Consider the following 14,759-nt stretch of genomic DNA (forward strand, 5'->3'; position numbering starts at 1 on the left):
TTAGAAAGCTTCCAGGAATCCATCAGTTGTTTACAATTATGATGATTAATTCTACTATTTATCTTTTGTCCATTATAAAGTCTTTTAATATTTAAATATATTTTTCAGAAGGCGAATGCAAGGATACAACTCACTACTGTACATTTGTAAAGCAGCTAAAGTTATGCTTGATAGACATCTACAAACAAAGATGTTGTCGGTCATGTCAAGAAAAGTAACTCTTCTGTGGAAAGTTCATGACGCTGCAGTGAAGAGATGGGAAGAGAGGTTCATTACACTAGCCTGCTCAAATTATGTACTTGTAAATAAATCAGACATTAGTCATAACAGTTAAATGAAAACATGGGGCTAATGAAAAAACAGTATTGCAGATGGATATGCTGGACAGGGTATTTTTTCTGGGATCTTTTATTATCCACTCTTTGTAATTGAACTTTTAAACATTTTTAACAATGTTTTAAATATTTTTGTGTCAGGATAAGGAAGACAGTAACATAGCAAATCATCTGTAAAATTTTACAGGCCAACATGTTATAATTTTATCAGGGGAATAGCATTATCTTTAAAAGCACCAGGTAGTGCTTACCGTTCTTAACTTCTGAGAAAGACAGTCACAAAATCCCTTGAATAATTTTGGAATGCAGCAATGAGTGACCCCTAGTTTTTATTATTATTATTATTATTATTGCTTTATCAAATTTAACATGATTTTTGAATTCATAGAAGCTGTGGCTTGTAGCTGTAAACTTTTTGGCAGTTACTTCATTTTCATAACCAGCAAGAGCCTAAGGGTCCGTCTCACAGGATGTTTGACTGAGATTAGCTGTCAGATGGATGCACAGAAGTACATTTCATTTTCTGTGCTTGCATTTATGTGCATGCAGTAAAAGACGTCGTAGATGCTGGTATCATTTTCAAAACAGCAATAGATCTGTTTTGAATAAATGAAGTGTCATTTTCCATTGTTTCTATTCTTCTGCTCCAGTCATTGAAGTACAATCGAAGTTCTGGCATGATTAGACTTCTCTACTGATTTTAAATTAGAAACAAGGCTTCCTTGTCAGAGCTGTGAAAGAAACATTTGTGAGCACTGTTCTCTTGCATGTAGTCAAATGGGGAGCCAGTAATTAGCCAAACACGCCTGTCAGATTTTGTCTTGAATAAATACTTTATTAATGGGGAAAAATGTCCAAGGAAGAAATATTAATTATGAAGACAGGCAAGTACAGAAAGTCTATTTTGAGCAATTTTCCATCAAGATGACTTTTCATCATGAGCATGAACCAAGCAAGTCTTTGCAAGTTGATAAATTCTGATTACAATATTCCTGGGTATATTATTTTTCTGCATCACAGATGATGTTTCATTCGGGCTGTAAGCAGAGAACCCCATAGGAGGCAGCAGATAGCTTTTTCTTTTGTATGTTTTTCTTTTCCACACTACTGCACATGTTGGAGGCCGAATGTGAGTCTTGTTTTGGATCTGGTGTTACATTACTGAACCACACTACATTCTATTTAGTGGGCATGCTGTCAGTTTTAGAAACAGCATTCCTGCACAATGGGTTTGCATCACTGAAAATTAGATTAGCACTACTGTATAGAAAATGTTTAATGTGGACTATTGTGTCCAAGGCTGACTGCAAGGAGAAGATATTCCTGACCATTACCTTTTTAATCAGCAATGGGTCTTGATTGTTTAAGTAGTTTTTTTGTTTTGTTTTGTTTTGTTTTTTAAATTAAAAGAAAAACATTTGTAAGATACTTTTGTAGATATTTATTGTCTGATTTAAAAGTGCAATATTTTGTTTTGTACAGTGTTTAATAAAGATTTTTGGACATATATTTTTTCTTATTACCAAAATTTCTTATTCATGTTTTTCCTTTATATTTAAAGTTTTCAAATGTTAACACATAGCATTCTTTTGTTGCTTTAATTTTGTCTTTGGTTAAGTATGCATGATATACAGAAGCTGTGCTGTAAATGTTTGTTATTGCACTTGGCATGACATTCCTCTGTAGATTATTTTATTGCTTCTCCAGTAACTGAAGATGTCTAATACTTAGCTTTCTTGAACGTAGTTTTGATATTTCTAAAATAAACTCTACTTTGATTATTCAACATCTTGATTACCCAGATATTTTTTATTACTGTGACTTTCACAGTAGCTATGCTTTTATTCCAAGGATTATTCTATTCTACCATGTCCATAATTCTGGGATTTTCAAAGCTAAGGTTAGTTCTTATTTTTGACAATTACCAGACAGATTCTCAGCTTTGCACTGGTGTTAAGAGGCAGCATAAATGTTGCCTGACTGAAAAAGTGGGGAGATTTTGCCGAGATCCAAATAAGTCAACTCTGACTCGCTGAAATCAAGAATCGCGATTCTGTAAAAAGGTGGAATAAAGTTATGTTTCTTTGCCAGGCCTTCAGTACTGCACCGAGCAGAGCTTGTTTAGAGCCAACAGAACAGCTCTACGTTTTATACTTGGATGATGGCAATAGCTATAGTAATAAATTTGGTTCAGAATAGCCAATATGTATAATAGTCTTTAGTAAGAAGATTTCTGTATTACAAGTTGAAAATGCCTAGCAATGAAACAGTGTTTTAGCATTACCCTAGATGGTAACACTTGCTAACGGGCACAGGTCTATTTCATTTTCTTTTTGTCACCAACTCATTCTTTCTCTATAGTCTTACAAATAATAATAATAATAATGACATATAGCATAGTGCATGAAGAGCACTTTTGGAATAGCTATTGGATCTACGAGTAACTTCCGTTTTTACATCTTGGCTTAGCATGACATCATAAAATACTCTTTTAACAGCTGTTATTTTGAGAAATATTAGTTTTCCAGCCTGCTCTTCATTTTCTGTGCATTTCAATATGTTGCTTATGAAAAAGTTGACCTTATATATTGAATACTGTCTAAAGGTTTATAATATCATTTGATGCTTTCCTGGAAGCACAATCTCTAGGGTGTGGCTCTTTCAACTGTAATGTAATAAAGGCTGTTCTCTTTTACTACTAAATTTAGGGGAAAACATTAAGTTCAAAATGAAAGGGAATATGCTCCCTCCACCCAAAAAAAATCTTCAAACACATTTGCAGAGGAACTGTTAAATGTATCTGAATATGCCCTTCACTTCCTCTCAAAATGTTTTGTGCTGTGCTGTTAGGTGGCAGCAAATGCCTACCCACGTGTTTTTTTTTTGTTTTGTTTTTTTTTGTTTGTTTGTTTGTTTTTTTTTAATTTATTTTACTTTTTTGGGGGGGAGGGGGAGAGGGGAAGTGACTTAACTACAAAAACAGCTGTGAATATTACAAAACGCATCTGAGGCTAACTCGTAGACCCTGAGGACGAGCCATTTTCAGCAGAACACACAGGCATGCATAACTTCACGGATTCAGGTTGCATTTCTCAATGAGTCTTCCTCCCTAGAAAGGAGAACTGGGAGAACATTAAAGAGTTTCTGTCAACTTCTCACAAGGAACCAATACTGCGTGTATGAAATAGAGTTGGGCAGGTATAATTGTGGGATGTTTTGACTTTGTTTCTTCATTTGTGGCTAGACAGAGAATGACTCAATTTTTTGTGAGGAAAAGGTATCTGTACTTTCTGAGATACAGAAAGATGATAATGAACTGGATTTTGTCCTGTCATGATTTTAGGACATCACAGATTTACACTGTTTTTACTTGTGCCCAATACAAAACACGTCTGTCAACTGGTGAAATGAATAATCTTCAGTGAGAAAAGTTTAATTGAATTGTTGCTTCATTAACAGAGTAGATCATATTACAAAAACATAGTACAAAGAGAGAAATTACCTAAAAATAACCAGTGCTCTAATACCGTCTGGAGCCTTGTCATGCAATGCTTTACATGCAGCTAATATGTTCAGTTCAGGTTTTTTCCTTGTGTACAATCCAGTTCCTACTTTCAACATCTTTCCATCACTGATCTTAGTCCACTCATGGGTGATTTGTTTTATGAAATACTAGTACATAATTATTCAGAACCCAAATGATTTTCCCAAACCAATACGTACAAGATATGCAATACTGAAAAAAGCCATACTGCAGTACTGTGATAGAAAATGATAAATACTGTTAATCACAAAAGGATTTATTGGGACTTGCTTAACTCATGAAATAACAGGACTGAAATTAGTTCATCTAGATTTACCAAAACCAGGTGAAGACATAAGTTGTTTACACAAGTAGTTTATACAGAAACATAATAATTATGTATACAATTTCTATTAAAATTTTGTTTCCTTCATATTCCTCACAAGTAATTTTTGAATAGCAGACAGTCTGAAGCCAGGCTCTTGGTGGTGCATCTCAGTTGACTCTGTTTGTTTTAACTTTTACATTATTTTTTGTTTTTCTACATACAACTTTTTATATTTTTTTTTCCCATTTTTTTCTTTAGACTGCCTCAGCAATGAACTTTGGCAGTGATAAAAGGCTGCGTAGCTTTATAAATCAGGTAGCAGGATCAAAAATTGTTGTGGATGGGTTTTTGAGCCTTATTCTCTTCTCTTTCTGACCATCTGCATTATAACTTGAAAAACATTCATCTGTGAAATCTCTTTGAGAAATTTTTGATTTAATTTGCACGCCAAGTTTAAAAATTACTAGGGAAGGAGAAACATTTAGCATGTCCAAAGCTTTGTATCTGGCAAATTAGGGATTGGAGTTTATAGACCTGATGTATGTCAAAGTGATTTCATGTATATGTACAGAAAAAGCAAGGTTACTTTTTGTTAATTGCTATCAGAAATTACAAGGTGACCTTTATACTCTGAAGCAGGTGGAAGAAAAGTAACAATGACAAAGCAAAACCCAGGTTTTTAGAAATGCCTAGGTGGCATAAAATGCTATCTCATAATATAATTTGGACCAAAAAAAAAAAAAAAAAAAAGTAAAGAAAAAAACAAACTCATATCAAATTACTCAAAGTCTTAATGAGATTAAAAACTGGGATGAATTAGTATTATGGCTTTATTTGCTTACTATGAAAAAAACCGCTTTTATCAAAAGCTTTGCTATTTTGCAAAAACAATTATTTGATTTGCAGAAGATCAGAAAAAAACGTATAAGCATGTTGAGATGGAACATGATTAAATCTGGGAAGTCAAGGAAATTAGAAGGCACAGTCAAAAAAGGGTAGATTCCATGTAAGACCATTCCTATAAAACCAGGCAAATTTTTAAGTCTTCTAGTAAACTTTTGTTTTTCCTTTGATTTTCATCAAACTATCAGCTTAAATGCTTTTAAAATCAAAATTTGCATTATTTAATTCCCTTTTAATGTGATTTAAAGAAAACTAAAGATCCCAATTGTTTCACCAGGATGTTCAGAATATTACATTTAAGTATTATGACACAACAGCTACTTCCTTTGGAATTTGATTACTATTTAACTCAGAAAATTCAGGCGTAAGCTGGCGGAAAAATTTATGACCATGAGAATCTGTATTTACATAGACATAACCTGGAGGAGATGGATAATTTGCTGGGCAGATCTCCTGTTTCTTTGGAGTATATTCTGTGCGATACATGGTTTCGTCTTGAAAATGGGCTGGATTAGGAAGAGTAACCTGTACAGGTTTGAAACTTTGCGCTGGAATGATCTGATGTGGTATGTAATGAGATTTGAATGTAGTTAAATCATAGAATTTCCCTGTGGGTTTTGGAATTTCCTGTTGTTTCTTAATCATTTCTTGTTGACAGATGTCCCAAGCTTTAAAGTCTTCCTTCATAGTAGTATTCCCTTGGAAGGGAGCATTGGTTATTCTTGCATTAGAAATTGGTCGTATGGGGACAGCAGGAGAAATCGCATGTTTTACATAATCAAGATGGCTTGTGGAGTTAAAATCCATGCTGCCTGGGGGAGGAATGTACTCTTTTGTTTTGCGGACCTCAGGCAAGGAGACCAACCATGGCTGAAAACGATCCTGGAATTCAGTGACTCCATTAAAATGAGCATTGGATATGACTTTGGCATTTTCAGGCTTGCAGCTTTTAGCAAGTGGTCCAGCTAGCCCTTTAAAATCATTCCGGTGGGTTGTGAGATCTTCAAAGGGTTGGTTGTTTGGTCTGTACTCTTCTTTTGATTTCACAAATTTTGGTGCCAGTTGATGAGCAATATAAGAAGTGCGATGGCTCGTAGTACTATCAAAAGGCACATCTGAAAGTTTGGCCACGTGTAGAGGTTTATAACTTTGTCTGGGATTCAGTTCCCTAGGAGCAAAGTCATCTTGAAATGTAGTAGAATTTCCAAACTTCTCTGTAGGTGGATGGTATATATGGTCCACCTTACTAGGTTCCCTTCTTTGAACTTCCCATGACCTATAGTCATCTTTAAGGCAAAAACAAAACTTCAAAAACTTCAACAGAAATAACATATAAGTCTTATTACTTAGGAGCATTCCTTTAAAATTAAACCAACTTCTAGTACGAAACCTTGCAAACCAAAGGAAATGGATATAATTGAGAATGGTAATATTATCTGTGTGTTTATGATATGATAAATCTGTCTTCTATTATTGGTGTGATAAAAGCAGACAAAAAAATGTAAAAAGCAGACAAAAAAATGTACAAGTTGCCTTATTTTGACAACTTCTTTGAGAAAAGAGAAAATGTTACATGTACCTATTAAGTTCTCTCTGTTCGTTTGCACCAAGCATTTAATAGCTGTATTTGGTTCTTGTTATCTCTTACTATCTGTATCTTTCCTCATCTTGATTTTCATCCTTGCATCTCTAGTAGATCATATCATTTATTTTTACATGCTTTTAACTGTGGGTCCGATGCAGTACATGTAACAAATTGAGTTACATGTTTTATATATAAACATTTATGCTTTTATACAGAATATCAACGTTACTTGCCAGAATGACTTTAAAGAAGATTTAGTGCCTTTATACTGACGCTTGTAATAGGAAAACTTCTGTCAAGACAGATCATTAATAGGATGATATGCAAGCTATACGACACAGGAGAAAGAAATCTAAAATCAACTTTTGACCTACACTGTGGAAAAACACTGTGCTATCTGAGCTAAAACTATCTGAAAGACATATTGTCACTTTAATTACAATCAATTTATGGCTGAGATAGCCTAACAGGTGTATGTTAATTTCTCTCCTTCTACCCCAAGAAACCTAGAGAAGGTTTTTTCTTTAGAACCCATGTCAGCTCTAACCAAATGGAGTGCTGAACATATTAAAGCATTATCGCCCACTTTCCATTATGTTTTACTCTCTAGCCCAAACTAAGAAATCCAGTTTCACATTGCTAACGTAGATAACTCAGAATAGTACTTTCATCTTTGTTTATTTCTCTGTCTAAAGGCAGCATATATTATTACCTTGATATGTTGGTATGGTATCCAATTTTCCTCCCATAGTGTGTTTTCTCTCTAAAGGTCTTACTAATGTCACTGGTTGTATTTTATGAGCATTATAATCTTTCTGGTATGTGGTTCCCAGTTCTCTCTCTCCAGTCTTTGGTTTATACTCTTCTTGTACACGAAAAGGTCGTTTCACGGTATCATACGGCAAATAATCAGACCTGAATTGGGGAAGAGGGAAACACTTGTTAAAAATGTATTTTTAATAAGTGATGAAGTCACTCTTGTCGCTTTTCCATTATATGGAAAAACAACAACTTGCAATGTTTACTCTGAAAAATCAATCAATATAATATGTTAGAGGGTAAGAAGGAGGAAAGGAAACCATACTACATAAATTTAGGGTCTCTGATGTGGCCTTTATTCAAAGGTTAAGGTGAAAAAACTTCTTCAACACACCAAGTCTTGTTCCCAGATTAAAAATATTCTTTAAACTATTTGAAAGGAGAATAGAAAAAGTTGCTATAATTTTACAAAGAAATGATCCAGAAAGCAGAAACAGAGCAAAGCTCAAACTACCACAGGTGTTTGACAACATTTGGCAACATTTACTAATTGCATGAGGAGAGCAGAATATAAACAGAAAGAACATTTATTTCACTGTGGATCTCATGTATCATTTTTATACAGGCACATTACATAAAATGGGTTTATATTATATATATATATATATAGGTGTATAAACAGTACATGTAGTACACAAACAGCTTTGCAGAAGGGCATTTGACCTTTCTCTGCATGTCCCTTTAGCTTTTTTATAAACAGAAATGAAGTTTCACCTGTTGCACATAGTGCATAAAATAAAGAAGAAAAGGTTACGCTCATGTCATGTTATTATTATTAAATACTGAACGAGTGCTCTGTTACTAACTTTTTGAAAGATGCTTTTTAATTCTGTAAGCTTGACATCAGAATTTGTGCACTGATGGGACAGACCTACTGAACCCCTTTACAGTTGGTTTTCTTCAAACTTTTAGAACAAACCTTTTAGAACAGTCTGAACAAAATCCCAAATCCCTGTTTCTTTTTCTAAAATGTTTTGTTTTCCCTGCTACCTCAAATATCGCACAGCTATCCCACACAAAGTTCCCCACTTTGTCATGCTTTTTCAGGCTAGATGAAACCTAGATTCCTAAAACAGGCAGGACAGTGACAAAAATTTGGGATCATCTTTACAGGTAAAACAGGCAGTAGAGAATCCAAATCTTTTTTGTGTGTCCACTTCACTATTTTTGATGATCTTTTATGATAAATGTATTTCTACACTCAAAAGTTTGCATTTAAATACACTAAAAGATTAAGGGATGCGATAATTGTGTTTTGAAAACAATTGCAATACAATATGCCGTCCCCCCCTTAAATGAGAAAGTATGAGAAACTTTATAAAGTAATTGTAAAACGTTGGTTTAAAATGTTTACTTAAATGTTGTAATTCCTTCCATTTTCCCATGATGCACTTGGTACTCTTGTTTTGGCTTAAGGCTCCGGGCAGGAGAGATGTTGGTATACTCGGGATATTTTTCCACATACTCTGTTGTGAGGCACGGCTGTTGTCCATTATCATAAATCCTTGTGGGTTTATGAGGGCAGCGATGGCGCCTGGGTAAAACACATCAGATTAGATCATTTTGAATAATTTCATTTAAGGGGAAAAAACGTCTGATTTACTGAGAATGAATAACAAGTGAGGAAGATTGAACAATGTCAGTTTGTGTTCAAAGTCTTTTCTGAGCAACAAAAACACCAAATATTGTGCTAATGGTACAGGTCCCAGAGCATGGTATACTAACAGTAATTAGCAGTTTCAGTATGCCCCTTGTACAGAATAGAGGATGGATGGAGTTGATGTCAGCCATCTAGACAATGGCTACCATCAAGAGGCTTTCCTCTTTTTTTTTCTTTAAATCTCTAATGATATTACTACTCATGTAGAAATAAATAACTCTTCTGCTTGCTCCTCTGATAGTCTCTCTTTCTTACTGTTTTCCCTCATCTTTATCGTTTAACTTCTATGCACCTACTCACTTCTTTTCACCACAACTCTTGATTAACCCTTTGTGAGTAACATTTTAGTGCTGGGAAATCGCACTTGCAGTTCCAGCACTCCGCTATTTCTGACTTTCTAACCTCTTTTTTTTCCAAGTGCCGATTAAACCAACTATCCCCCAAACTATTTTTTTTTAAAGTGTGAACATCACTTTTTCTTAATAGGTGTTATTCCAATTGCATCTGATTGATAGGTGTAATACCTATTTTAATGACATCAGTGTGTTAAAAGATGATAAGAAGTATATAATGACTTGTATTAATTATTTACTTAGGCCTTGTTTTGTGTAAAATATGCATGAAATTAAAATGCATGTGTTAAGATTTTCCAGGCAATAAAGAAAACATAAGATCCGTTTTAATTTTTATAATAGGCACTTGCATCTCCGTGGTAAATTTCAAACATAGTTTTAATTTTTTATTTCAGCTCACATGGGATTATTATTTAATCTCTTCTTTAAGGAGATAAATAATGAAAGTTGTTTCTCCTACTTGTGGCTGATAATTCGCAATACTGGTTCAGATACAAGCACAGGGGAATAACAGGAACTAAAGCGCAACTTTTAAAATGAATCTTGGGAAAGTCTGTACAAACAGAAAAATAACAACAGAATTAAAAGGGTAAAAGTGTACAGCTCTTGCTGGGTGCAAATTCAAGTTTCAGTAAGCCAGATACACAAGGAATAGTTCAAAAGTCTGCAGAGAAATTTAGCTAGTACTAAATATGAAGTAGAAAGAAAAAATGAATTAAAGCAGGGTAAAATAAAATACAGAAACAGGCATGAAGGACAAGACAAGTCATCTGGACTGAAGTCATCTGGAACCGGAGATCCCTAGAGCTGGTGTTAGTTTGGGCTGCCTGACTTTGTCAGTTGAGGGGCAATAAATGAGGACCAAAGTAGCCCTGCCTAAGAAGGCATATCCTTTCAAAGCCTGGGGTACTTACTCCTTTCCAATCAAAGTCAAGGGACAGTCAAGCAAGCATTGAGATTGCTGTGTTCAGAACACAGCAGGGAAAGAACAGGAAAGGCAGGAAAACAAGGAGATGAGTACTATTTCCCAGCATGCTGCTTGCTTGCCACTACATTGCCCATGAAATTCAGCTGTTACCATAGTAATAATTTTCTAAGTACAAACACGGCATGCTGTGTCATATAACATTTAAAAATAAGAGCTAAGCAAAGAAACCATTGAATATATGTTTTGAAAGCCAGTTGAAATACATGGTATCAAATCATTATGTTCTTTGCATATTCAAGCATACAGTTTAAACAAGTTTGAAACAAACAATGCTCATCTATAAAAACTTCATTTTTGACAATCTTTATTTTGCCATAAGCCAATCCAGAAGAGCAATCACCAAAGAAAACACCTCCTCTGCTTTGGTATCACAGGACTTTACAGACTGAGCTGTCACTGTTGTCTAAGCAATATTGTCAGAGCATCCCCCCGTTGCTGAATGGGCATGCTACAACAGAAACAGCAGAAAAATGATCTTTGCAGAGTGAGCATAGAGCTGAAGTCTGGTAAAGCAATCTGATGTACCTCTCCAAGGAAAGAAGTCTTTGTAACTGCTTTAGAATTCATTGATGAATCGAGTGTCCTTGATCCAAATAATTTCTAGCATATGAAATAATTCGGAACAGCCTCTAACTATGCACAAAGTTACTTAGGTTCAGATGGGACTGTTCAGGAGGGTCCTACGTCCTCCTTCCTGTGTTGTGAAAGAACTGTCAGTAGGACAACATCCCAAAGCAGATTTTAGGCTTAAAGACGCCATAAAATTGCCTTAATATAAATGCAAGTTAGATTTGAAGAAGAGATTTGATTGTGTTGTTTTTGTTGTGGTTGTTGTTTGCTTCTTTTAGTTAACCAATAAAGCTACTTTTGGATGTTGTCTGACTTAAACCAAGTTTTCATTTAGATAGCAACTACCTAAAACTGATCACACAGGGCATCGCAGCTCCCTAGAGACTCTGTGCTAAGAATCATCAAACAGAGAAGACAAATTACAGCTCTGATAAATGAAATACGTTGCTTACAATATGCCCAGAACTCCTTGAGAAACTGGGTATTTTAAATGCCTTACTTGCAGTTATCTTAACTTCAGCCCCAGAGTTACTGATATTCAAATGGCTGTGGTGCTAACATGCCTTCCCCCACCACTGACAGATGCCTGCTTTAACGGATTATTATTTTTTCCCTTCTTTGAGGGGGACTAATTACTTATGACTTTCATAATGTCTGAACAGAACCTCAGCAAGATAAAATTCACAGCCTACTGGGTCTCTGGTGCCAAATGCTATTGCTCTGATTATTTTAACAGAATGATGTTGAATTTCACTTACGTAGGATCTGGCACATGCTGTTGTTTTTTTATACAGTGCCAGCAAGAGCCTTGAAATTTTCCCACAGAGCATTTTCCTCCAAGAGAATTAGACTAATAATGAGAGAAGTTTTAATACTTATCATGATAAACAACTTATTACAAAAAGAAAAATCTCTTTTTTTCTTTTTTTTAACTGTCGATGTACATGCTATGATACATAGCATGGTCTGAAAAGACAGAAGTTCCACGTGGATGTTGTATTTTTTGAGGGTTATCAGTTTTCCTAGTATTTGACAGGAGACCTGGTAGATTTTAGTGGGTTTGCATGTACTTGTGTTGTCAGACTAAAGGTTTAATGTATTCCCCTATTTTAGAATATTCTTCCTTTTAACTTAAATCAAGATTTTTAAGAAAATTACAACAAAAATGCAATAAAGAGGAAGGGCTGGCAAATAAAGAAGATAAAACTACATTTCTGTGCTCTTGCACGTCACAATTATATGTTACGGTAGACAAACACTATTCCTGAGTACAGAGAGTTCATCTACCTAGGGGCTTTATTCTTCCTTGGGAGGCCAGATTTGAACATCCTTTATTTGCTGCTAGGCGTTTCTATTGAGCCAGTGATCTGAAGCCTGACTGTACATGCTAGCAGGGGGCAGTTTTCTCTTGTATGAAATTAATGTGTTTGGAACCTATGGGAAATATAAAAATAAAAGTATTTCCTTCTTTTTATGGATTAAACCCAAGTAAAACTAGCTCGTGATTTTTCCACATTAAAAATATACCACTTTTAAATAAATAGATCTGGAACATCTTAGGAAACAACATAGAACCCAAGCATTACTTTGCATAATACAGTTATGAGAGCATTTTTGTGGTTTATTAAAAAACAAAAACAACTACCAAAAAAACCCACAAGCAAACAGACTTGTATCTTTACCATAGCAGCTTGAAAATGTTTGTTGTACCACATTGGTAACATCTGATGCTGCTGCATAAGTCTTAAGCTGATGATGACAGAAATTATGACAGTTAGTAAAACTACAGAAGTCCCCATCACAGGTCGTGAGAAGTATTGTACCTTTTGCAAACTGATCTTTGAGCACGCTCAGCATTGGGTACACTTCCAGTGTTTTTTGGCATTGCAATTATTTGTTGATTTTGAAAATGAACACTTTATAAGCACGGACATTGAATCAGTCTAAGGAAAAGGAATCTGAATAGATTCTTAAAAATATTTAAGAATTATTTTAATACTAAGAATTTAAGACTGCAAACCCAAAGTATGCAAAAATGGCACTCAGATGTGAACTTTAAATGAGTGAATTATGCATGTCACAATGCAAAAAAAATGTAATTCTGGAATTTTGGAGACCCCTTGTAAAAAGCCAAATAAAGTTCTCTCTTACTGACTTTCCTGCCTCTCATGTGTAAATTTTTCTGTGTTTTTTTTTTTTTTTTTTCCTTCTGTGAATAAATAACTGCACATGTAACCTGTTTTAATATTTAGAATGAAACAGTAATTACATCTCCATTAAATTTCCTGCAAATTACTAAATGATAACTTGTACAAAACATTAATGCTTTTGTTCCCTTTGAAATCTCTTCTTATATGCACTGCAATATCCAAGTAACGGTGCCAAGCGACCAGTGTTCTCCTGGACACACAAACTCCATAGCTATGCCCCAGCAAACACAACGCGCTGGCTGAACCAGGAACGGCTGAGGTTTGTTTCACTGACTACAAAGATGTCAGTGATGTTTATTTTAAACCATGTGTTTTGTGCATGTTTTATTAAATTAGTTTGTATTATTCTAGTGGGCCTTTGATTTGAGAATTTTCCGCTGAGCTGAAGCTCGCTCTCTGCTGTCTGATAGCCTTACCTCAGCATCTTTGTACTTGAGCCTGAGCCAGAGCTGATACCTCTCCATGAAAACAAAGTGCTCTAATTCTTCATTAAGTTACACATTTTGAAACAATTTTACGGAGCAAACTCCACCTGTGAGAAGCTTTACATGCTGCCACTGTCGTACCTCTGTCCGGGGGTTGGATGTGGCTGGGGGACAGACAGACGGACCTCCTGCACCAAAACGTGCCGTGAGGGAGGTACCTGCTTGGTCCTAAGAGAACTTGGTTTTTGGAATTGTTACTTGTCCACTTTCCTGCCACAAATATTGCAAGAAGAGAGGATTGTTGAAGTAGAAAAAATTCCTCAGGTCTTCGGGAACTACTCAGGTCTCAGCGTGCCCTCAGCAGTGACACGCGTGATCTCAGGATGAATTTTGCGGCATGAGGGGTTTTTTAATTATTATTATTATTTTTTAAAATATAAAACTCTGAATCCTTTAACGTGGTGATAAGGTGCCAATTCCAGGACGACTACGCTTCTGGTTTTTGAAGCTGACACAGGGAAGAACGTGAAAGCACGAAGAGTGCTGACCTCAAGCCCACAGATCCCCCAGCTGAGTCCCGCTGGGCGCCCACCAGCCGTGCCCTGGGGACCCCGTCCCGTGAGGTCCCACCCCGCAGCACCCCTCCGAAACCCGCCGGCTCCCCCCGCGGCACCGCAGCTCCCCTTGCTGCCGGCCGTGGGTCCCGGTAGCAGCCCCGATTCCCTCCCCTCAGCCCTCCCCGGGAGCCGCGGCGCTCACCCGCAGGTGCAAATGGCGCACAGGCAGCGCGGCGGCGCCATCTTCCCCGCGGCCGCCGCGGTAACCGTGGGGACGCTCCATGGCAACGGCGTCGCGCGGGCAGGGCCCCGGCCGGCCTCCGTCTGACGTCACGCAGTGGGGGGCGGGAGCGGAGCGGGAGCGGAACCGGAGCGGAACCGGAGCGGAGCCGGAGCGGGCTTCCGGGTGCGGGCGGCGCGGAGCAGGCAGGGAGCTGAGCTGAGGTGGGGTGGGGTGGGGTGCCGGGCGCGTTACTTCAGAGGGAAGGGGGAAAAGGGGACCC

The 14,759-nt window shown here is 36.6% G+C and overlaps 3 protein-coding genes across 14 annotated transcripts in view; 2 read left to right on the forward strand and 1 right to left on the reverse strand.

Moving 5' to 3' along the window:
* ADAMTSL3 (ADAMTS like 3) overlaps positions 1–2,123 on the forward strand; it is a 188,763-nt gene extending 186,640 nt beyond the window's left edge. For all 7 annotated transcript variants that reach the window (XM_035335401.1, XM_035335403.1, XM_035335406.1 and 4 more), the window contains exon 31: positions 109–2,123. In XM_035335401.1, coding sequence (XP_035191292.1) covers positions 109–218 — 110 coding nt within the window. In that variant the 3' untranslated portion in view covers positions 219–2,123. The remainder of the gene's footprint in view (positions 1–108) is intronic.
* A 1,624-nt stretch (positions 2,124–3,747) lies between these two features.
* On the reverse strand, positions 3,748–14,583 carry SAXO2 (stabilizer of axonemal microtubules 2). 6 transcript variants are annotated; one of them, XM_035335416.1, is made up of 5 exons: positions 14,459–14,574; positions 13,841–14,194; positions 8,848–9,027; positions 7,387–7,589; positions 3,748–6,375 (listed from the first exon to the last, which is right to left on the reverse strand). In XM_035335416.1, the coding sequence occupies exons 3-5, from the start codon at positions 8,868–8,870 to the stop codon at positions 5,393–5,395; spliced, it is 1,209 nt and encodes a 402-aa protein (XP_035191307.1). In that variant the 5' UTR covers positions 8,871–9,027; positions 13,841–14,194; positions 14,459–14,574; the 3' UTR covers positions 3,748–5,392. The 6 variants fall into 6 exon arrangements, with proteins under 6 accessions (XP_035191307.1, XP_035191303.1, XP_035191302.1 ...); XM_035335412.1 differs by lacking the exon at positions 13,841–14,194 and having other exon boundaries at positions 8,959–9,027; positions 14,459–14,583; XM_035335411.1 differs by lacking the exon at positions 13,841–14,194 and having other exon boundaries at positions 14,459–14,583.
* EFL1 (elongation factor like GTPase 1) overlaps positions 14,536–14,759 on the forward strand; it is a 71,198-nt gene continuing 70,974 nt past the window's right edge. The window contains exon 1 of the mRNA XM_035335409.1: positions 14,536–14,693. The gene's annotated coding sequence lies outside the window, so the exon portion shown is untranslated. The remainder of the gene's footprint in view (positions 14,694–14,759) is intronic.

This window comes from Oxyura jamaicensis, chromosome 10 (assembly GCF_011077185.1).
Source record: "Oxyura jamaicensis isolate SHBP4307 breed ruddy duck chromosome 10, BPBGC_Ojam_1.0, whole genome shotgun sequence".
Taxonomy (NCBI): Eukaryota; Metazoa; Chordata; class Aves; order Anseriformes; family Anatidae; genus Oxyura; species Oxyura jamaicensis.